This window comes from Barbus barbus (assembly GCF_936440315.1).
Source record: "Barbus barbus genome assembly, chromosome: 3".
NCBI classification, from domain to species: Eukaryota; Metazoa; Chordata; class Actinopteri; order Cypriniformes; family Cyprinidae; genus Barbus; species Barbus barbus.
Window position 1 is genome coordinate 14,533,706 of NC_136731.1, and position 25,115 is coordinate 14,558,820.

Here is a 25,115-nt window from a genome sequence, read left to right on the forward strand (position 1 = left end):
GAGTGAAATCAATTATTCATGAAGTTTGCATGGAGCATTGAGAATGAGCGCAGAAGTAAAGGTGAGGTGAGAGGATAGGAAATGGGTTTATGGATTGTGTTGATTGATAGCTTTTGTGTGTGCCAGCACTGACTGGATTCATTGCTGACAGAACAACAGTGCTTAAGCATACAGTGTATGAATATTTCTTCAACTATGGGCATTTTGACCTTGTAGACTTTTAGAAAATACTGCAAATCATGTCCTCCAAATCTCAAATTGTGTTTAGTAACATTCTTTTCAAGAAATGACATGCCACAGTTAACTCCAAAGGTTAAAGTGAAGTGATAAGGTTATTTTCATAGCTAGCATATTATGTTTCCCAAATACATCCTTGTGAAAAGAAGCACACTTTAGCATACTTTTAAAAAATTAGTCAATTTGTTTTAATGTGTACTTGAGTGTGTTAAGAAACAGTCACTTCTTACATACACTTAAGTATATATGTATATATATATATATATATATATATATATATATATATATATATTCATTCACAAGGGAACACAGCATTTGAAAAATTATAAAACAATATCTCTCTGGAGACTTCCATCAACTGAAATTGATTTTATGTCAGTCTTTTTCACTTTAGACATTGAAACACAAGCCAAACCTTTGACCTAACCCATGAAAATGTAATGAGATTCAGTAGATCTCTTTCATCTCATAAACCACTGAAAGACCTTCATACAGTACTTCTAAAACATCTAAATGAAAGAATTTGGCTGAATCAGTTTGAACCGGCTTTTTCATGCAGTTTCCACAGTTAATAAACTCTAAAATCTGAACTGGGTTCAGATTATATGACTAAATCATGTGTAATGATTTGTGGGGAGTAGAAACGATTTTGAATAACCTTTTTGCAGCTCCTCTGGGAAATTCACTGCTTCCTTCAACCTATTCTCATGGGCAATCAGGACACTGATAAAGCTGTGGATGAAAAGGTTCATCAAGGAACAGATGATTCATTGTGACGCATTGATATACCCTCACTCTCCTAATAAATATAGATGTATTGTCCTTCCACATGTTTGAAGTTTTCTTTCCTTGACTGAAATACCATCCGTCCCCTTCATTATCGTCATTCTTGACCCAGAAAGGTCGTCTGTGGGGATATGTCTATATGGATCAGGCTCAATGTCAATGAAACCATGGCAGTTTCCTCCCATTTATCCCATTCTACTGACTCACTTGAAGATGTTGTTGTTTACTGATCATGCATTTTTCATGGGTCACCATTGGGAGTGCAGCCAGGGGATACACCGGCCATTAGGAATTCTTATCAGGTGCAGTCGTTGCAAAAGGAGAACGAAATTTACATCCCATCATAGTTCAACCAGTCTTTCCACAGCCTGCACAGGCCCCTGGGTCAGCCGGGAAAAAATGGGCACCTGCGTGTATGCTTTTCTAGGGAGGGCCTCTTTAATATGCAAGATGGTATCCAGACTTTCATCCCCAGAATTAGCTGGCAGGAAGTTGGATAAAGGTTCTCCATGCATGCCTAAACAAGCAGCTGTTGATCTGCCAAGCCAGCAAGTGGGCATGTGAGTTTGTTGCTGCATGGCTGCGTGGTTTATATGCTGGTGAGACTTGGTTCTGCTCAAAAAATGAGCTATTCTAGGATTTCACGCACTTCTGTTGTGCACGTTGCCTCCAGCTTGTAGCATCCACTGCAGATTCATTACAATCCACCCGCAGAGGAGAAATCGACTGCAAGATGTAAAGGTTCTGAGAAAATACAAGCTTTGTTCCATAACTTTGCAGGCAGCGTCTTCAAAGGCAGCATTCTAAGCAGCATGGAACCTCATAAGTTAAGAATTTGGAACACTCTATCAGGCAGTAACTCAAAATAATGTTTTGGGTTGTGTAGTTCTTCATACAATGTTTTTGAAATGTTGAAGCTTCTACAGAAGTATAGCATTGCTTAATTATTTTCTTTCAAGGAAATTAATAGTATTGTTATGCACAGCTTCCTGCTGTAGCACTATGGTGTAATTTTTGCATTAGCATGTTGCAAAGCTAACAATGTGGTACTTTAACATCCACACAGATAAATTGGGTAAAAAACATTCTTACTTCTGCCATCTTGGGTGAGGATTTTTAGTGAGTTTGTCACAATGCTTTATGGGATACATTTAGAATTTGACCAAAAGAAGATATCATAAAGCTGTAATACACCCAACCAAAATCAAAGAAATAGCAGTAGCTCTAGTTGCAATGTATGTGTCTGGGCTGAAAAGTTGCACTTGAACACACACAGACTACAATCAATGACCAACTAGAAGAGGAATGCCCAAACTCGGTCCTGGAGGGCCGGTGTCCTGCAGAGTTTAGATCCAACCCCAATTAGACACACCTAAACCAGCTAATCAAGCTCTTACTAAGCATACTAGAAACTTCCTGGCAGGTGTGTTGAGGCAAGTTGGAGCTAAACTCTGCAGGACACTGGCTCTCCAGGACCGAGTTTGTGCACCCCTGAACTAGAACATACATTTTTTGCCTGTGTGAGAAGAAATAACTCTGCTTACCAGCAGGTGGCAGTAAAAAAGGTAAACTAAAAACTTGCACTTGTTTATAAAGCTAAACAGCCAATTAGGGGTGTGTTTCCCAAAAACTGTGGTTACAAGTTTCGTTGCTCAACCGGACCAAAAAGCCTGTATCTGGGTCCGGAAATTGCCACTGTTGTGGAACAAGGCTGTCAATCTGAGCTGACAGATGCTCAACGTTGGTCTGAGTTGGAATGATGACTGGCTGTTGGCTTGGTGTATTAAGGCCTTTACTTTTTGAAATAGCCTTTATATCACAAGTGCAAGTTTATTTTAATGATATTTTGTCAAAATCCACTCCCCTTGTGAAAACCCCGACTTAATCCATCTAGATGTGCCAAAACAAGCTGTAACAAGTTTTTCAATTTATAACTGTTTTGTTTTGTCAAATTTGTAGCTAATTTGTATGAATTCTCATTCCTATGCTTTTGGCCTATCTGCTTACACCACACACACATAGGTTTTCATGTGTTTCATATTATACAAATTCATACAAAATAGCTAAGTCATAGTAGCGTTTTTGCATGAGATTGGGTTGGAATCTGTAGCTGCTGTAAGGAATAGATTTCAGCACCAGATTTTAGAGGGAAGCACAAAGGGCAGTAATGGTCTGGTTTGAGGTTGTTTCAAAGTGGAGTTACATCTATCTGAGCAATACACTTGTGAATAGGAGGGATTCTGGAAGATGTGGATGTTGGGGGAAGGGCATATATTTCAGGATAATGTGGAGAAACTGGCATGTTGGTAGATAGATAGATTCTATAGTTGTTCTATTCCTTGAATGTTCCATTTGCACCTATTACAGCTTTCAGAAAATGTTCTAGCTATAAGGTTTTGATGGAAAATTTCAACCCACACTTTCTGTAGCACTTCCCAGAGGTGTGACCGGCTTGTAGGGCATTTTTCTCTGACTTTACACTTAAGCGCATTTGCTTTCCATTTTCCCTCCGTGTAATGCGTAATAAAGCAGTGTTTAGAAGATCAGTGCAACTTTGTTTACTTCACAGAGTTTACCGTTGAAACAGCTCTGTTCTGCAGTTCATAAGTCCCCTCTACTGTCAAACTATGGATCTAGTGGATCATTCAGTCTGTCTGCCATATTTTTGTTCAGACCAATGTGAAAAGCAGACCAAATTTTTGTTGTAAATCTTAACCGGTCAATGGAAAATAGCCTACCTTGTTATCAGAAGTGTTGGGATTTTTAGAATGCACATTAGCTTATGTATGGAGCAAATTTTAATTTATCCCTCTGACTCATCCTTTTATTAAAAAAATATTTAAGGCTTATATGTTATATTTTTATTTTTAAAAATGGTCAAAACTTTATTTGAACATGTAGTACATGTCAGTAGATAACATGATATGAATATTTGTTGTTAGTTTAAAATCTGCCATGATGTAATGTTTTATTTCACTGTTTATGCAAATAAAAAGTGCATAGTGCTGCTAATTTTATTTTTTGACTTTTGTCATAAAACATGGTAAAATTATTTCAGTGTGTGTATTAGTACTTTTTTAATATTTCCAGCAAATTTTAGCAATGCCGTGTATAACCGTTTGGATTGATACATTACCGTATTTAATAGATTTAAGAATTGTATAAAATTGGTAGCTCTCAGCCGGTTGGAGACCCCTAATCATGAGCTTTCATTGTTTTTGTTGGTTCATGCTGAACTGGTGTTGATAAATTTACTCTTTATATTAATGTCAATTTATATTGTCACTGTTTTTAAGTTACATTGTCTGGAGAGTTTTACAGTTTTTAAGTGTCCAAATGTTGTTTGTATTCTATTTATTATGAAGGGCAGCTTCATCAATTTGACAACACATGTGCTGCAAATGCTCACAACACAACCAAATAAAGAAACGCACTGCAAATAGAAAAAAACACCTGCAAATTAAGAAAACAACTTCCTCAATTTGACAACACACGCGCTTGCAAATGCTCACAGCACAACCAAACAAAGAAACGCGCTGCAAATAAAATTCTTTATTTGGTTGTGTTGTGAGCATTTGCAGCGTGTTTCTTTATTTGTTTGCGTTGTGAGCATTTGCACCACCTGCTGTCAAACTGATGAAGATGTTTTCTTGATTTGCTGGTGCTTTTTCTATTTGCATAGGTTTTCTGAAGTTGCAGCGCGTTGAGCTCTCCGTCACCGTCATTTTGGCCAATCTGATTACACCCCACACGTAGGTTTTCATGCATTTCATATTGTACAAATTCATACAAAATTGCTACATCAAGTTGTGTTTTTGCATGAGATTGGGTTGGATGTGCCATAGCTGCTGTATGGAAGCTTGGGTCAGTTTGCTATGAATAGATTTTAGCACCAGATCTTAGAGGGAAGCACTAAGGGCAGTAATGGTCTGGTTCGAGGTTGTCTCAAGGTGGAGATACATTTATCTTAGCAATACACTTGAGAATAGGAGGGATTCTGGAAGATGTGGATATTGGGGGAAGGGCATATATTTCAGGATGATGTGGAGGAAACACAATATGTCCAGTAACGGCTCTGCTGTGTGTTATTTAAAGCATAATGATATATACTAGCATTCAAAAGCGTTGAATTACCAAAGCATGTTCATGTTTAGACGGAAACTGGCATGTTGGTTGATAGATAGTATATTATATAGTTGTTCTATTCCTTGAATGTTCCATTTGCACCTATTACAGCTTTCAGAATATGTTCTAGCTGTAATGTTTTGATGGAAAATTTCAACCCACGCCTTCTGTAGCACTTCCCAGAGGTGCGACTGGCTTGTAGGGCATTTTTCTCTGACCTTACACTTAAGCGCATCCCACAGGAGCTCAGTGTGGTTTAAATCAGGCTAAAATGGAGGCTAGGCCATCAAAGACAGTATACTCTGGCTCCCTGTTTTCTTCCCCAAATAGGTTTTGCATAGATCAGAAGTATGCTTCGGATCTTCGTAGTGCTGCATGATGAAATTTGAACCAATCAAGTGCTGACCACAGGGGACGGCATGATGTTGTGAAATAGAATGGTAACCTTTCTTATACCTTGCACTCTGCATCAATCTCCCAGCTCACCAGCACCAAAGCAGCCCCATACAATTACACTTCATTCATGCTTGACAGAAGGCATCAAGAATCCTTTCATTTGCCCTGTGTTTCACATGTGCAACGCTTCCTTGATTTAAACCTCTCAAACTCATTTGCACAGGGTACTCTTGTCAGTCACCCACCATCCAATGTTTGTTCTTTTGCTCATTTATCTTTTATTTTATTTTCTAGTTTCTGCTTTTTAAACATTTCCTTTATGTCTAACATCGCTGAGTTTCTTGGCAAACATATACATGGAATCGCCTTCATTTTGCAATGAATACATAAAAAAATAAAAACAGAAATCGACTTGGAGTTACAATATATTGCAAACCGAGGAAGGAAAATATACCTTCTTTATTAAACATAAAAGGTTTGAACTGAAAGATCATTAAATCACTAAAAGAATGAGTGTTGCAGTTCAATAAAAATAGTTAATTATAAATCACAGTAAAATATAAATACAGTCATTTTCAGCAATAGTAATGTTCTGGAAATGTAATGTACTTCAATACATCTAATACAATCTTGGTGAATAAAAGTATCAGTTTCTGTCAAAAACATTAATATTTATGTGTAACATGTATATATTATGTATTGCTAGTATATGTATGTTCTGAAACTGACCCACTAAATGATGAGATCAACAGTGTTCTCATTATTATTGAGTTGCTATAGGGTTGTGACTTACAGTAAATTCTGATGTCTGGGACAAAATTCTTGGGCATTCGACAGAATGTAATGTAACTAAGAGCCAACCGCGTTTAAAAGTTTTTTTTCCCCAGTTGGCTGGAAACTTTATGAGAAACCAGAACACAATATCTGGTTTAAATTGAATTGTAAGAAGCAGCAGTGCCACTTGCATTGCTTTTTGAATTGTGTTCTGGCACATTTCAGAATGCACCAATGAATGATATCAAGTTTGTGTAGCCAGAAGCGCTCGCATTGAGTCATAGATTGCTGGACAAATGTAGCGAAAATTCTGGGAAATCAGATGTTACCACTAAAATAGTCTCCTAGCCTCAGAGAATATACTCCTACAGACTGCACACAGTTTGTTTACTGGCTGTCTGATGCATACTTAGCACAAAACCAAAGAAAACTTGCTCCAATCAGATTGTCTACCATGCAGCTTTCAAGAATCGCCACCTTTCACTGACTTCTTTACACACTTTGGGTTCACCCTTACAAAAAAGAAGTTTATTCAAGTGCGCTATTAGTATACTTCTTTTAAATTAAAAATAGGAAAGTATATTTTAGTCTACTTTTTATGTACTTCTCAGAAATGGACTTTATGTAAAATGAGATTTAAGTATACTTGACTTACACTTAGAAAAAGTCTAAATATATTTGAGCTATACTTGTGCTCCTAGAATCCGTGTTTTCATTGTTATATGGTAGGGGGCGCTAGTACACATCTTCTGTACATAATTTCCAAAAACACACAAGTGAAGAAGAAACTGAAATAACAGATGCAGCGTCAAGCCCTCCCGAGACGAGGGCTTGACGCTGCGTCCTCCGAGGAGGTTGATGTGACGAGCGTTGACGAGGTTTCGCCGCCTCTCTCGCCCCAGAGAGCTACTTCTACACAGGAGCCTTCCGTTTTCCCCGATCTCCTCACCGAGGTGTCGAGATCGCGGGTGAAATTTTTTCGTCCCGGCCAGTCGTTCCCGCGGGAACTGAATGAGCGCGGGTATGCGGCGATGCCGCGGGTTGAACAGACGCTTGCGAGCTATCTGTCTCCCTCCACGGCATCGCCTTTGAAGGCTCCTGCTCTGCTTACAACATCTTTGGTGGGCAGAGGGTATGCGCGCTCTCTAAACTCAGGTGGCTGCTGGGCGGGCGCAGCCTCCTCTGCATACCAGCTCCTCGCGCAAAAGGTCCTGACAGGCGAGCCCCAGGACCGCGGAGGGCGACCCCTACTGGGGTGGAGTGGCTTGCACCGCGGCACTCGGTGACCACTTCACCTCGGTGCCCTCCAGGGACTTGTCTGCTGACCCTGCCGCTGTTCCAGGGCACAGCCGGTCCCAGCGAGTATATTTCTCAGGTTTGTCCGCCCGGCAGCGCGGAGCTGAGAAACTCGCCTCAGCCGCCAGATTACGCGTCTCATTCCGGTGCGCCGCATCGAGACAGCGGTCTGGCCGCTTCTCTGAACCCAGAGGTCAGTCTCGAGAGACTGATTCCCTTAGAAGATCATTGGGCAGCGAGCTGCCGAATGTGTCTCTTTGGGTCCTGCCTTGCAGGGTCTGGTTCGTTCAGAGGTCCTGACGGGTGAGCCCCAGGACTACGGAGGACGACCCCTACTGGGGTGGAGCGGCTTACACCGCGGCACACGGTGACCGTCTCCCCTCGGTGCCCTCCAGGGACTTGTCTGCTGACCCTGCCGCTGTTCCAGGGCACAGCCGGTCCCAGCGAGTATATTTCTCAGGTTTCTCGGAGCCGAGAAACTCGCCCCAGCAGCCAGGCCACGTGCCTCCTTCTGGTGCGCCGCTTCGAGACAGCGGTCTGGCTGCACCAGAGGTCAGTCTCGAGAGACTGATTCCCTTAGTAGAGCATTTGACAGCCTGGCAGCGGCTGCCGAATGTGTCTCCTTGGGTCCTGCAGACCGTAGCGAGAGGCTATCGTATTCAGTTCGGCGGGCCACCCCCGCCGTTCTGCTGGGTTGTTATGACTGCGGTCCGCCCCGGGCAGGCTCTGGTTTTGGAACAGGAAGTTGGTACTCTGCTGAGGAAGGAAGCCATCGAGTTGGTTCCTCCTCACGAGACCCAGTCCGGTTTCTACAGCCGGTACTTCATTGTTCCGAAGAAGGATGGAGGGCTGAGGCCCATACTGGATCTGCGTCTACTGAACCGCTCAGTCAGAAAGCTGAAGTTCAGGATGCTTACTATCAAGCAGGTTGTGACTCAAATCAGGTCCGAGGACTGGTTTGTCACGATAGATCTCAAAGACGCATATTTCCATGTTTCCATCCTTCCTTCTCACAGGAAGTTCCTGAGGTTCGCCTTTGGGGGCAAAGCGTACCAATATCGGGTTCTTCCCTTCGGCCTAGCACTTTCACCCCGCACTTTCACCAAGTGTGTGGATGCGGCACTGGCCCCCGTTGCGGCTTCAGGGCATCCGCATACTCAATTATATCGACGATTGGTTGATCCTCGCTCAATCAGAGCGGTTGGCGGTTCGGCATCGAGATGTCGTTCTCGCCCACATGAAAGAACTGGGGTTGAGACTGAACGCCAAGAATAGTGTGCTTTCTCCGGTTCTGAGAATCACTTATCTAGGCGTGGTGTGGGATTCGACCACGATGCAGGCACGATTGTCCCCTGCTCGGATCGAGTCGATCCTTACTACAGTCAGGAGAGTGCGAGAAGGCCGGTCACTCACTGTCAAGCAGTGTCAGAGACTGCTGGGGCTCATGGCAGCTGCGTCCAGCGTGATACCTTCTGGCCTGCTGTACATGAGACCCCTACAGTGGTGGCTCAAGACCAAGGGGGTCTCCCTGAGGGGAAACTCACTCCGCGCTGTCAAAGTGTCACGCCGTTGTGTCTGTGCCTTCGACATGTGGAGGAATCCTTGGTTCTTGTCCCAGGGCCCGGTGTTGGGAGCTCCTTGTCGCCGCGTCTCGCTAGCGACGGACGCTTCCCTCACCGGTTGGGGTGCGGTCATGAGTGGCCACCCTGCCCGCGGTCTGTGGAGAGGTTGCCACCTGACGTGGCATATCAATCGGCTAGAGATGTTAGCGGTGTTCCGTGCACTCAAGCACTTCCTCCCAGACCTGAGAGATCACCACGTGCTGGTGCGGACCGACAGCACGGCAGTGGTCTCTTACATCAACCACCAAGGAGGTCTGTGGTCGCGCCCCTTGTATAAGCTGGCACACCAGATCCTTGTGTGGTCCCAGGGCAAGCTCCTATCACTGAGAGCTGTGAGGCTGACCCTGAGGGGTGAAGCAGATATGGAAGGTTTTTGGCCAGGCACAGGTGGACCTCTTCGCCACTCGAGAGTCAGCGCAATGTCCCCTCTGGTTCCTCCAGCTCCTCCGGGACTGGACGCTATGGTACAGACGTGGCCGAGGCTCCGTCTGTACGCCTTCCCCCCGATCGCTCTGCTCCCTGGAGTTCTGGCGAGAGTGCGCCGGGACGAGGTCAGTCTACTGTTAGTAGCACCGTTCTGGCCGGGCCGAGTATGGTTCTCGGACCTGATATCTCTCCTCGAACGGCACTCCGTGGGAAGTGCCCGTCAGGAGGGACCTCCTCTCACAGGCCGGGGGCACCGAGGTGCACCCTCGCCCGGAGTGATGGAAGCTGTTGGTGTGACCCCTGAGGGGGCACAGCTCATAGCTTCCGGTCTGTCAACCGAGGTTGTCGAGACCATCCTCCAATCCAGAGCTCCCTCTACGAGGAAACTGTACGCCTTGAAGTGGAGGCTCTTCACTTCTTGGTGCGGGGACCACCAGCTCGACCCAGTCAACTGCCCCGTTGGTGCAGTACTGGAGTTCCTGCAGGCCCGTTTCTCCGCAGGGGTAACCCATTACACTGTTAAGGTCTACGTGGCAGCTATTTCGTCATACCACGCCCTTACCGGTGGCCAGTCAGTGGGTAGACACCCCCTGGTTACACGTTTCCTCCGCGGTGCGCTGAGGCCTCCCGTACGATCACCCTACGTGGGATCTGGCTGTGGTTCTGGAGGCTCTGTGCAATGCACCTTTCGAGCCCATTCAGGAGATAACTGAGAGACTCCTCACTATCAAGACCGTTTTCTTATTGGCTATCACCTCTCTGAGGAGGGTGAGTGACCTTCAGGCCCTGACTACGGCCTCTATTCACTTTGCGCCCGGTTCGGCGAAAGTATTCCTCTACCCCCGCGTGGGGTATGTTCCGAAGGTCCCATCGGTCGTTCCACAGCCGGTCGTACTGCAGGCCTTCTGTCCTCCTCCCTTCGGGGAGCCAGACCAGGAGAAGCACAACCGTATGTGTCCAGTGCGAGCACTAGACGCATACATCCACAGGTCCTCCCTGTGGAGAAAGTCGGACCAGCTGCCCGTGTGCTATGGTCCGCCTAAGAGGGGTCTTCCTGCTACGAAGCCCTCCTCTTAGTAGGTGGATTGTGGGTGCCATGGCTTTGGCATACGAGGCCTCTGAGCTCCCCCCACCGGTGGGAGTCAGAGCGCACTCAACCCGAGGTGTGGCGGCCTCCAAGGCCTTCTGGGCAGGTGTTCCATGCAGGACATCTGCAACGCAGCTGGGTGGTCCACGCCCCTGACTTTCGTTAGGTTCTATGACCTCGACATCCGAGCCACTCCTGGCTCCTCTGTCCTTTCGTCCTGACACCAGGCAGGGACTTGTCAGTCTGGCGGCGTTGGTATCTCGTTCCCATATGCGTTTCGACGCAGCTCGAAGTTCCTGGAAGGGAACGTCTCAGGTTACGTATGTAACCATGGTTCCCTGAAGGGAACGAGACGCTGCGTCGCGTTGCCACACTTCCGGCATCCCTGCCAGCGCTTGCTTCATGACTTGAAGCTGAAGCCAGCTCCGTCGCACGTGCTTATATGCTTCCTGGTCGTGACGTCACCCCGCCCGTGACGCCTTGCCCTTGTTTGACTGATTACACATCATATTCAGAGCCTGGTCATGCTGAAGGCGTTCCCATATGCGTTTCGACGCAGCGTCTCGTTCCCTTCAGGGAACCATGGTTACATACGTAACCTGAGACGTTTACTGAGACTATACTTCAAAGTGTACTAAAAATACTACTACACGTATTTAATTAGTAAACTATCAGTATACATATAAGTTCACTTTTAGTATAGTTGCAGTGCAAGCTAAACACTTTGTAAACTAGCTGTGTACTCAAAGTTTACTACTGTTATACTTAAAGTGTACTTTTATATACTAGAAAGTGGGCCAGTTTGGTCCCAATGAGTATTGAAATAGTACACTTACAAGTATACTACTAGTACACTGATATTTGTATACTTACTACATAAAGTATACTTAACATATATGAACTTTACTTAAGTATACTGTACATAATAAAATAAACTTGAAGTATACTACTTTTTTTCCCCAGCTTGACACCGAACATAATGTTTACTATTGGACCCAAATAAAGTAAATTTGCTTTCATCATGGAATTGAACTTTGGACCAGTTCTTCTCTCCACACACAAAATACTCCAAGGTTAGCCTTATGAGAAGTTTGCCCTGTTCAGTGCTGAACTGGTAAGCAATTCCAGCTGCAGTGCTGAACCGATTGCCCATTGTCCCCATTATCCAGTCCTTTCGCGCATTTGTCTTTTGTGCAACCTGGTCTCATGTCATAAACGTAGGGCACTTTTTAGCGAGACACGAAATGCGTACCAATAAGTATATATCGCTGCAGTTTCCAAAAGAAATGAACACTAGAGGCAAAACTCCAACGCCTTTTATTCCTTTTGACACAAATTTACAGAGTTTCGATTAATAAAACGTAGTTTTCTCACAATTACTTGAAGAATATCATGTTATGACTTCAAAATAATATTAGGTAACACTTTAGAATTGGGAACAATTATTCACTCTTAACTACAACTTTTCCCTCAATAAATTCCTCATTTGCTACTTATCAATAGTTAGTAAGTTAGTTGTTAAGTTTAGGTATTGGGTAGGATTAGGGATGTAGACAAAGGTCATGTAGAATAAGGCATTAATATGTGCTTAATTACTACTAATACATGGCTAATAATCTAGTAATAAGCATGCTAATAAGCAACTAGTTAAGAGACACTAAAATAAAATGTTACCTAAAATGAATATGCTGGGAAATTTGAATATTGATGCTTTTGAACATTGGTATCACACATATCCAGCTTCATATCTATGGGTTTTCATAGACGGTAGGTTTGTTCAGTACAGTAGCTCACAGAGTATGGAGATGTACTTTGAAAGGTGAGGAGCTCCGGGGCGAATCCCGTGTAACTACAGTTCAACAAAACAGTTAAAATCTGCATATAAGGAAGTTAAAATAGCATGGTTGCATCAACAAATGTGTTTTTATATCAGTTTTGCATTTGTCAACACTATCGGGTAGGTTTAGGGTTGGTTTTGGTGTAGGGCATATTTCCAACAAGAGAGCATAACATTTTTGGTGATAGTCCCCGGATATCTGAATTCTGAACCGCTGCAATACGTACCTGAAGCAGCATAATAAAAACGTGCTAGGGTATACGTATTGAACCCAAGTTTTAGCGCCACTCTAAAAAATGCCCCCAGGTAGGTTCATGCCATGAGACCAGGTTGCTTTTGTGGATGACCAGACTTTAATGAGTTAGTGACATTGTAAAGATGTAGCATTCTAGAAATCACAGATTTGGAATTACCAACTTCTCTTGCTATGGCTGCTATTGGCCTTCATCTGGACAACCTGCTGTCGGAGGGTTTCGGTCACTTTAGAACGGCTAATCATCTTGCAAAGTCAGTGAAAACTGAAAAGTTAGGTTGCCAGTTAAATAGAGTTTGTTAGATAATTATGGAAATTAGCATGAGGTGCCAGAGTAACACTAATAGCTGGGAGGGATCTGAAAGTGTTCTCTGATTTTGATCAGTGTTATTTTTCAGATATCTCATTACAGTTTTTTATAATGTGCTTCAGAATAGATTTAACTCATGAGATATGCTTAAAAAACTGTGCTTTTACTCCCGTGAGGATAACTTCAAATAGGACTAAGCAGTGACCTCAATATTTAGGAAATTGTAGGTTGTTCTCTTATTTTGATCTCGACTGTATTTGATCAAAAATAAAATAAAATTAGTAATATTGTAAAATATTTTTACAATTTAAATAACCATTTTGTATTTGAATATAATTTAAAATGTAATTTATTCTGGGATGGCAAAGTTGAATTTTCAGTATCATTACTCCAGTCTTCAGTGTCACATGATCCTTCAGAAATCATTCCAACATGTTGATTTGCTGCACAACAAACATTTATTATTATTATCAATAATATTTTATGCTTTGATGAGTATAAAATTATCAGAATAGCATTTATTTAAAATATAATTTTGGTTAAAAAAAAAAGTTTTACTGTCACTTTTGATCAATTTAATGCATTATTTCTGAATAAAATAATATATTTATTTAAAAATATATCTTACTAAACCAAAACTTTTGAACAGTAGTGTGCTTTCCCCAGAATGTTTTACCTGTACACATTTGTACAAAACATGCATTTGTTCATTGCAAATAAATCATTTAAAGGCACTATCACACTTGCTATTTTTGATATAACAATTTTATTACAAAATTTAAACCTTTTTCATCTTTCAGTGCTGCCATGCTTTTAGCATATAACAATACAGTATAAAATCTCAACCCGAAATGAGCTAATAAAAGCAGTTTTTCTTTGATGCTGTTGCAGCATTTAGATGTTCATGCTGTTTTTCTGTACACGTAACATTCCTTGAAAAATACAAACACCTGCCGAACACGCCACGATTAAAACAACTTTGAATTATCAGCTTATTCTCGCAAACCGTTTGAACCGTTACGAGGTGTAATCAACATAACTTAGCAGTAGTTACACAAGGAAAGAAAGAGATAAATAGAAGTACACTGCAAATAATGACAAATGTGTCGAGATCTGATCTTTTCAACAGCCCAAGGCACCCAGGCTTGAAATATGTTGGCAATTATCAAGTTATTTTTACAAACCCACACACACACACATACACATACACAGACACACCAACAAAAAAAGAACAAACAAAAATGCTTGAAGCATGAGGTGATAAGACAGAACAAAAGCATGATTAAAAAGAAAAGAACACACTCAGCTTTGTTTGTTTTACATTCTACATCCAAAGTTCACAGTGAGTATCCCAGGCAGTGGGTAGATCTATCTAATAATCCTGATGGGGAAAAGTAACCTAAGTGGTTCAGAAATCTACTGCGAGACTATATGGCTTCCTGTTCGAAGGAAGGGGTCAAATGATCCAGGCTATAAAGATGGAAGTCTGAGCCGTATCGCGTTAAGTAGTTTTCCGGTAAGGCGTTGCTTGCCCAACAGACAACCAGAGAAGAGCAGAACCACGGTGCCTTCAAGCTAAGACCAACATCAGCATATGCCTTCAAGATCCAGAAATAAATGACAAAAACGTGATTGTTTTAAGTGATAAGAGACAAGAAATATTGAAATATCTAGAAAATTCCAGTTGACTTTGATGTCTATGCTTTTTCTTGATTGAAAATGTTCTTTAAGGATGAATGATTTGGTAACAGACACCTGGAAACTCATATCTCTCATTGGCTGGGAGATTTCTGAGCTCTTTTAGTTCAGTTGGCGACAGGCCTCAAATGTCCACTTCGAAGCTCCTCCGTAGACCTCAATGCTGGTTTCCAACCAAGAGAAGACGTTCCCCACTTGTGCTTTGCTGCTGCATGTGGCCAGGTTATAAATCTCTCCCACGGACAGCTTTCGGTCCCAGATGTTGAAATTTGCCATGTCACCGACAAACGCTTGAGTGGCATCAAACCCTCCACCGAGAGTATCCTGCAGGTGGATAACATTTATTTGAGATGCTGATAAAATAAACGCTGAATGCCTTCAAAGACATATGATTGGTCCCTGTTAACCTTTGAAGCTAATCTGCCCATAAATGATTCATATGTGCCTTTCATCCCTACAGGCGTCTTTGAAGGTCTCTGCATTTCAAATGGGCCAAATTCTTATCTACTGGTCGTTTTATAGAGTGTTTCAGAATGGACTCTTTTCAGTGATATCTTCTTATAATTGGCTCTGTTAATAAACCTTTAGTTGCCATCTAAAGGTGCGGTGACATTGCCATTGTTCTGCGATGTTTCGTGGGTGTAAGGAATCCACTTGATCAGATTTTTCAGATCAGGGCAAATGATTTTCCCTCACAGATCAACAGAATGTTGTTTAGTCAGAAAGTGACTTCTGTGTGAGCTGTGCTTCATACATTACTACACTTTTGACAATTAGACATTGGAACTTTTTTGCCTACATGTTAAACTTCTTCTATTATATAGGCTAGTTTAGTAATATCACACAAGCAAGAGTGCCGTTTTCCCAAATATCGGCATGTGAATGTGACGCAAATGTGACATTAATTTTATAAAATACTTCAACAAACAAGAAGTTATTTAGTGATATATTGAGTGAGTTTCATTTTAGATACAATATTGATTTTTTTGTTTGTTTGTTTTTTTGTTTCGGTAATGAAAATCATTCCAAACAAAGCTGAAGCAGGACATTTGTGCATCTCAGAGCAACACTACAGTGTTTCATTGCTGAATGAATCTGTTTTTGAATGAATCATTTGAGTCAATGTTCCAGTTGTTAAGACAGTTGCTTGCTTTGTTTATAAATGAATCAGCTGTTTTGAATGAATTGTTTGAATGAATGATTCAGTGAATCACTTATTAAGACAGAGACTTGCCGCCACCTACTGGTGGTTTTAGTGTCATATTTAAACCAGCCAATGTGCCAGCACAATGTTGATAATAATCGTTATCGAAAATATCGTGATACCATTTTTTGGCAATGCCGCACAACCCTATCTGCAATGCATTATGCCTTATTGCCTTATCTGAAAAAAGATACATGCATTGCTGCCATTCAATTTAGTCAAAAGTAGGTGTTTTACAAAGCAGCAGTTAAGCTTCCTAACTTTTGGTCCAGCTTTTGCCTGAGAAAAAGCCTACAATGTCTTAAAATACAGCTACGTGGGCAGCTCACTATGTTTTGGAACAGATCCATTGTGTATTCTTCACTCATCTTTAAATCATCCTTGAGTAACATCTTGAACTACCACGCCACACTTTGCCATGCTGATGAGTGAATTAAGGTTAAACAGAGGATGCATACCTGCTCTTGTCCCAGAATCAATACCCCTTGTGGTTTGATTGGATGGTAAGGGGCCAGACTGTCCCCATTTCCCCTCATTACACCATCCTGATAAGCTTCCCAGACTCCGTCTCGAGTTGTCCATGTGACACAAATGTGATGCCATTTCCCATCATTGATCAGGAAAGGCAGCTTAGCAACCTACATCAAAAGAGGGCAAAAACCAGAAGAAACCTAAAGATCTGACTCTCCGTATCCTTTAATTATAGCAATACAAAGGAAATTATTCATTTAAATGTTACGAAAAAACATGCATCCCTAAATTTCCCAAATGACAATTAATATTTTTCTCAATATTGTTCAGGTCAGTGCTTATACAGCATGAATGTACCTTATCATTGATGAGCATTTCCATTGGGTTATTTCCCCACTCAATAAGAACCAGTTCATTGGCCTGTCCCGGGACTGCATAAGAGAAAGGCGTCCCCACTCCTGGAGAGGCATTGGATTTGAGCCACATGCACACGGTGAAGGCGTACATCTCTGGCAGGCTCTTCTTGACTTTAGCATACATGTAGTTGGTCCTCAGAGGGAACGTCAGCTGAAATTTATCCAGTGGTCTGTTTTCCTTTTGGCCTGTTTTTAAAAAATAAATACATGAATACATTTAAATAATTAGTCATCTAATTCCATCAAATATACACAGTATACAAAATCTCGAAACATAATTCTCAGTAACTTTTATATTGCTGTCCACAATGAAAGAAAAAAATAAGGCATCATGTCTGTTTATAATATTTTTCCAGGGAATAAAAAAGCATTTATTGATTTATTTAGTTATTTTTGCCTGGAGAAAGACAAGCACTCTAGTGCTGTCATCCCACCTGGGAGCCTCCCTCATCTCATTTATTTCTACTCTTGTGTTTGATGCTCGTAACAAGTAATAAGGAGTAAAAGCCGCAATCAATGGGCATCATTACTGAGGTAGAGAAATAGTTTAAAAAAAAAATTCAATTCTGTCATATAGTTTACTAACCCTCAAGTTATTCCAAACCCACACAATATTCTCTCTTCCATGGAAGACATTTGTGTGTATGTATACATACATACACACACACACACACACACACACACACATATATATATATATATATATATATATATATATATATATATATAAATTCTGTCTGGTTGACCTGTAGGAACACGACTCTGAATTTATAACATTTACAGATAAAAATAAGAATAACATGGAATTTACAGTATGTACTAGGGCAAACCCTTTCTAAATAGCATTAAATAGCGCAAGCAATTTTTCAAGCTGACATAGCAGCTCGCCACATGAAACTATATGCTCATTAACTTCCTGGAAGCACTTAATGCTCTCATGCTTTTGAGAACTTGGGTCATGCACTCTTCCGTTGCAGATCGATCTGACCTTGCCTTATTTCAAATGCATTACGTTTCATATTAGTTCTATACTTTCATTTACCATTTTTTATTGCTTTGATCAATTAATCATTGAAAGCATATCAGTTTTTGTGACCTACAGATGATTTTCTGCAAATTTCTTAAAGTTCGATGCCTTCATCACACATATTTATAACATGGCTTCAAATGAGTGGGAGTCCAGTGAATGAGACAATTTTTTGTGCATTTTTGGAGCTTGACAATGTAAATTGTCATATGTATCTATTTGGATGGAAAAGCTCAGCACAGACATTCTGCAACATATCTTATTTCTTTGGGATGAAAATATGGGGAGTTATAGTTATAGTATCCTTATAGTATTAATGCATTTTAGATTGTACAAGGCTGTGGGATATTATGCATTTTAATGTCTGAGAAAAACGTGATTCACGTGGATGAAAATTCACAAAACTCACGAGCTTGCAAAAACTACCTGTAAATGATGCTATAAAGCTAGTTGGGTGGAATTGGATATGCAAAGCAATGCAGCTCTGTGGACCCCCTCCTCTCCTGCGACACACCAGCGCGACACTACAACGGCTATTTATTATCCAGGCTGGCATCTCCAAGAATATTTTCCATGTAGAAAAGCAGGTCAGGAAAACGCCCGATACATCTACATGACATGTACATGATAGGTGGAGCAGAAACTCGAATAGTTACCTTTCTCTAGATCGGTTATTCTCTGGTGCAGTGAGGTGAGAGTGGACTCGACGCGTCCGCGCTGCTCGCTCTCGTTGCGCATCCCGGGCTTTCCTTCCTCCAAACCGTTCACACGGGACAGGACCTGCTTCTCCAGGTCGTCGATTTTGGTCTGCAGAAGATCCTTCAAGCTGTTCGCCTGGACGGAGTTGTTATTCCGGCTAAATTGCTACGAAACAAAAAATGTGAACATATATTTGTGAGAGACATGTTTGATTTAAGTTTAGAATAAATACGCCACGGTCACTGTTTAAGAACCTTAAACAGGTACACTGCTGCTAGGAGTGAAATATATTCCATATCCAAACAATTTAAGTTGCATATCACTATTTAGTCAAATATTATTTAATACCTCACTAAAATAAAATTTTTAAAAAGTCCAGATGTGTTTATTGGTTAATTGTTTGTTTGTTTGTTACATTTGCATTACATTCATAAGAATGCGTTATGATGGTGCTCATTAACAGAAAATAGTTTACATTAAAAATAAGCCAAACGTTCAGTATTTAAGAGCGGCCAAATCAATAGTATAGTTATTTTATTATTTATTTATTGTATTTTAATCTACATTTTCTGTCTAGTCTCGTGTAGGCTAATGCGTCTTTTAAAAGAGAATTGTGCGCAAACATTTAGCACCGATTTACGATACAGTTATCTGATGTAAAAATAAAAAAATAAAGTTGCGACAATCGCGACACAGTTCAATCTGAATGCCTTCTCAAATAAATCCACCGTGCTCGACATGGAAGAAACCGCTCCAGGAGAACAAACATACCTCCAGGTTCTCCAGCCTCTGCTTAAGTGACTGTAAAGTCCGTGAGAGTTGAGCCAGTGTGTCTGTCGGACCCCTCGACACATCTCCCATTGTGTTCTTGCTGCCCATTTCCTTCCGTCGGCCGCCGACCCTCGCGTCTCCGGGCTCGGGCGCGCTCTGACTTTCGCACCTCGTCAGCTTGGAGGTCAGTTCCCTGATGGTTTCCTTCTGGTTCATGATTGTTTCCTTCTGCTGCAGCACCGTCTCTCTCAGTTGCATGACAGTGCTCTTGAGATCCTCCCCAGGCACGCTGTTCTGCAGTGTAGCGGCGCATATGTCCATATCCTTGGGCACGGACGTGCAAATGAACTGGGTCTGTCCAAAGTCCTGGCTCATCCCGTCCGCCAAAAGACAAGAAAGTATCAAAAGTTTCCAGTGCATCCCTCTCGCTCCAGCCTCCATGGCGTGTTTGTTTCTGAAGAGTCTTCTGGACAAGTGATTTCAGCAGCGCTCCTTCTCTCTGTCTGACAGCTTGTGCTGGTTGTAATCTGGTTGTGGTGCGCTCGGGCTTTATATAGCAAGCGCGTCTGCGGCGGTGAGCTGCATCACGCGCCTGATCATGATCTCCCGCCCCTGGATATTAAAACAGGAAAAAAAAATCCAGTAAGTCAATAAAACTAGTTTTGACCCCAGCGGACGGATTTTCATTTTTCTAAAGCTCAATTAATTCCACACAATCATTGGGAGATTTCCGTCTTTGCGGAGGGATAAAATGTTGAATTCTTGTATAATTTAGAGGGAAAAAAAAGTTTTGTAAACTTTGGCAATATATTGACTTATGTGTTATGATAAAATAGGTTTGTTGAAATTCTGTTTATTATAAGTACCAAGTATGAATATATTTCATAATTCATGGAAAAGGGGGGCATTCCCAGAAATTCCTGTTTTGAACAATCATAACATATTTAATCAAACCAATGAGCTGAATTACCAGAGCACATTATGTTCTTAAACCACCCAGTGCTCTCTTAGGAAAAGTAAAATCTGAAAAGCAACAAAGACTGAATAACTTGCTCATCAGAATAAGCACTGTTATTTTTCCACAGAGAGCTTATTTATTATTTATCAGTGTTGCATTAGCTGGAAAACAGTCTGTCGCAATACTAATAGATCAATCATTTGTGTAAAGAATAAAAATATAATAATAAAATCAGTTTACTTTTTTTGAGTAAAAGAGGATCTAGAAATCTTTTATCACAGATATGAACCTCAATGCTTTATACTGAAAATATATAAAAAGCATCTCTAGTTAACACAGTGTAATACTTTGCAATAACATGAGCTTCTACAGTATCGAATTAACAGGCTGTATAATGTTTCTGTATTGATTTAGAAACATTATGCTGCCATTTCCTGTCTCCTTTGTCCACTTCACTAAATGGGTGTCTGAAAAGAATCATGAAGACAACAGCTTAATTAGTGATGAAGCATAATTGCAGTATCAGAATGATTATTGATCCTCTACCGCAGCACACATGACGTGCATCACCGACGGTAACATCAGTTCCAGCAGTTCTGTCATTGAGTAGCTGGAGAATGTGCTGCTGCAGATGGGTGTAAAATCTATTTGCAACAGCTATAGACTAGTCTGACAATGGCCATGCTTGTGTGACATTGCACATATCTCTTGACATCACACAGTGTGAACACCAAAGTGCATTATGGTGGACTTCAAAGTGAATCAAAGCTGGCCGTTCCATGAATCAGAACTAATAAACTCGTATAGCTACTGCACATTATCATAAAGATGCAGGTGTATTAGGGTAAGGTGCATAGCACTAAAATAATGTAATAAATGAAACAACAAATTTAACGTGAAACGTAATAATAATAAAAAAAATGGCTTGTCGTGGTTCTCTGACTGGTTAATGGTCATGTGACATGCAGGTGAACAAATTAAATATTTAATATTTTTAGTAATATTTTTGTTTTGTTTTGATTTGTTGTTATTTTAAAAATCTTTATTTTTGTAGTCCACTTTAGACATTCTACTAACTGTAAGTAACTAACTAACTTAACTACATCTCAACTAATTCTCATTCATTTTCAACTACGTCTACTAACTCTCAGTAGGGTAGGTTAAGGGTTAGTATAGTAATAAGTTGACATATACTTGCAAAGTTTATCATAGTCAGTATGTTGTGAACTCATCAAAAAAAGTGTTAGAAGTTATTAAGCAGACAGTCTACTAATACTCTAATGACTGCTAGTTGACATGTAGTTGTGAAGTGACTTACTGTTAGTAGAATGTCTACAGTGGACTATCAAAATAAAGTGTTACCAAAATTTTTAACTATTTTAAAATGATTGCTCTTTATCTTTGTATTTTTATACAGTTATCCTAAATCACCTTAATAAATGAGTTAGGCCAAAGGAAACCAAAAAATCATTAAAAAGAAGTCCAATTATATAACCTAAAATGTGTAATGTAATGGATTACATCTCTAAATACAATTTTGGTCACGTAATTTGGCGACAGTAAGTAATCTACCCAGCGCTGATTGAACTATATAGAACTTTTTTTTTTTTTTTTTTTTTTTTTTTTTTTTTTTTTTTTATAATTTAAATGCATTATACGGATGTAAATTAGGTTTTACAGTTTAGCATGTTTTTATGCATTTGCTTAATTTAATATAATAGTTCACCATGTACCTATAGGTAACTTATAGTTAACCAAGAGGTTTTGCTGCATTTTTACAATCGTTGTCTATTAAAGTTGTCATGAAACAACTGACTTCACTACCATACTATGACGTATTTCCAAGTGAAATGGCTATCAAAGGACTAACATATTAATTGCTGATTGGATTGTAAAAAGTGAGCTCTGAATAGTCTAATGGAGGCAGATATGGCTTAAAGGCAGTATGGACTTACGTCATAGACGGCAAGAGAGTAATATGAAAAAAAGAGCAGGTTATCACATTATTGATTAAAGATTATAAGGTCAAAAATGCATGCACATGAATCATGCACAAGAAGATCCTCTAAATGCATTAAGATAAATAGGGTCAGTTTCAGCTTATTCTTTTTCCATTAACATTTTGTTAAAATATCCCACAGAATGGAATTTACTACACATTTGGTAGATGCATATGAAAGATTTGCATATAATTTAACAGTTCAGTAGAGCCAGTGTTTTGAGTTGAATGTCAATTCGGCTCTACTGTGGGTTTTTTTATGAACAATCTTCCGGTGAGTGCTCTGTCTATGTTTTTTAAGTAATTGTATTCAGCTAAACGAGAAAAAAATGATAGTCTGAATTTTCCTTTATGGAATGAAGAGGCAGTGCATCGTAAACAGGAAGTGGCATGCCACAGTTTAAGCCATTTATGTAAAATAAGGTGATTTGCCATTATTCAACAAGCACTTACTGACCATCATTACCGCTGACCTGCGTAGATAAGGGCTCATCTGAGAGCTCATTAAAACAAGAGGTTCAATAATCTGATGACTGTGAGGAGGAGAGATCTTTGGGCTTTGTATGAAACTTACATGACACACCTCACCTTTCATTTAGCAGTTATATTTATCATATATATATATATATATATATATATATATAAGACATTGATTTGTTTAATCGCTTTCTAAATCAGAAAGCGGATTTGAAGGCTTTTCAAATCATTCATAGCAATATAGATATTTTTTAACAATTTATCCACCTCCATGTTGTGTAATAGCTGGGCTGAAAGCAGCACTGTGGGCGATCAGTCTAATGATTATATTTTGGCAACCTGTGACAGTCAAGCTTTTTCCTACACAGCTACATAAACAGATTCACATATAGATGCCAGAATGGTTATTGGAAATTCAAAACATTTCATATTTTCCTGCTTATTATCTTTCACAAGTTTGTCCTTTTGCGCAGTGCAGGTAACAGAAGTATAAAGAAAACACCCTTGAAAATACAAAGTAATCAGCCCAGGAGATCTTAAATTACATGAAAACTCTGTTGAACTCTGTTGAAGTTCAATGATATGTCCAGAAGTTAATTGAATTGAAACATCTTCCCACACAAGTGACACTTTCATTTAAAAGATATCCTTGACATATTCTTGACTCTACAAAGTCTTCGCTTTGGTGAAATGATGCCGCATAGACATCTGTATCTTATTCGTCCAAAATCCTGTTTGACTTAACACTACATTTAAATGTCAAATATGTTCTTAGATGTGATTTTCATGTTTAAGGTAGACATCGTACCGCTGGACGTCATGCTTGGGGTGCATGTCTTGAACAGCTTCCTAACTCCTAATAGTATAATGCCTTGTTGAAGAAACAAACTAGCCTAGACTTCGTCACACTTCTGTCGTTCAAACCACAACAGAAAACAACTATGGTCGCAAGTTCTGTCGTTACCAATAGAGTTCAATTTAACTTGGGACCATAATTAGTTAACAATATGCTTTTGGGAAACGCAAACTTGGTTAGAACTGCCATTAAAGATGTCATGCAGGTGTCTGCTAATTAACATGGGGTGTTTCCTTAAAGCTTTGTTAGCCAACTAAGTTCCATTGTTATCAGCATAGTTCAACGAGTCAGTGTTTCCCAAAACCATAGTTCCAACGAACATTCGCGAACACCATCGCAAAGTTGTGTGGTTGGAACAACAGCTCTCGATCTGTGATTACAAGCATAGTTTCCTATTTGTACAACTTTATATGTGACCCTGGAGCACAAAACCAGTCTTAAGTCGCTGAGGTATAGATTTAGCAATAGCCAAAAATACATTGTATGGGTCAAAATGATAAGTTTTAGTTTTATACCATAAATCATTAAGATATTAAGTAAAGATCATGTTCCATGAAGATATTTTGCAAATTTATTCATTTTTGATTAGTAATATGCATTGCTAAGAACTTCATTTGGACAACTTTAAAGGCGATTTTCTCAATATTTCGATTTTTTTTGCACCCTCAGATTTCAGATTTTCAAATAGCTGTATCTCAGCCAAATATTGTCCGATCCTAATAAACCATACATCAATGGAAAGCTTATTTATTCAGCTTTCAGGTGATGTATAAATCCCAATTTTGCAAAATTGACACTTATGACTGGTTTTGTGGTCCTGGGTGGTCTTTATAAATTTGAGTAAAATAAGCAAGCTGACATTCAGTACAATCTATAATTTTCATTTCTAATTTAAACAAATTTCATTTATGCATTTTAAGAAATTTAAAGCATTATTTTTGAAGAGTGTGCATGTGCGTACATGCTCTATTATGTAAGAAAGAGCCAATAATTGAATCTGTAAATAAAGCAAAATAAGTGAGATGTGCCATGTCCATAAGTTATAGCAAAAATATCTGGCATTAATTCATACCGATTAGTTAAAATAAGTTATTACTGCTTGCGTGACATCATCAGCCAATGTGGTTGAACGACAGATTTGCGACAATATTGTTTTGGGAAACAATCATGATTAGCTAACTGATTTCTTCAACGATGCTTTGTACTATGCTAGTTAAGCACAGAGTTATGTCATTATCGGGCAGGGATCTCCAACCCTGCTCCTGGAGAGCTACCGTCCTGCAGATTTCAGTTCCAACCCTGCTCCAACACAGCTGTCTGAAATTAACAAGTAGCCTTGAAGACCTTGATTAGCTGGTTCAGGTGTGCTTGATTGGAGTTGGAGCTGAAA

At 40.3% G+C, this 25,115-nt stretch overlaps 1 protein-coding gene across 1 annotated transcript; it reads right to left on the minus strand.

Annotated features, from left to right (window-relative positions):
- Nucleotides 1-13,903: 13,903 nt before the first annotated feature.
- Nucleotides 13,904-19,959, minus strand: LOC306850727 (neuronal pentraxin-1-like). The gene is made up of 5 exons (XM_079386556.1): nt 19,436-19,959; nt 18,622-18,829; nt 16,880-17,124; nt 16,510-16,689; nt 13,904-15,171 (listed from the first exon to the last, which is right to left on the minus strand). The coding sequence occupies exons 1-5, from the start codon at nt 19,874-19,876 to the stop codon at nt 14,950-14,952; spliced, it is 1,296 nt and encodes a 431-aa protein (XP_079242682.1). The 5' UTR covers nt 19,877-19,959; the 3' UTR covers nt 13,904-14,949.
- Between the last annotated feature and the right edge of the window lie 5,156 nt (nt 19,960-25,115).

Coding starts and splice junctions, on each gene's coding strand:
- LOC306850727 (XM_079386556.1), bottom strand. CDS start 19,876: ATGGAGGCTGGAGCGAGAGGGATGCACTGGAAACTTTTGATACTTTCT. Junction 18,830..19,435: donor AGAGGCTGGAGAACCTGGAG/GTATGTTTGTTC, acceptor TTTGTTTCGTAG/CAATTTAGCCGGAATAACAA. Junction 15,172..16,509: donor TGATTCTGGGACAAGAGCAG/GTATGCATCCTC, acceptor ATCCACCTGCAG/GATACTCTCGGTGGAGGGTT.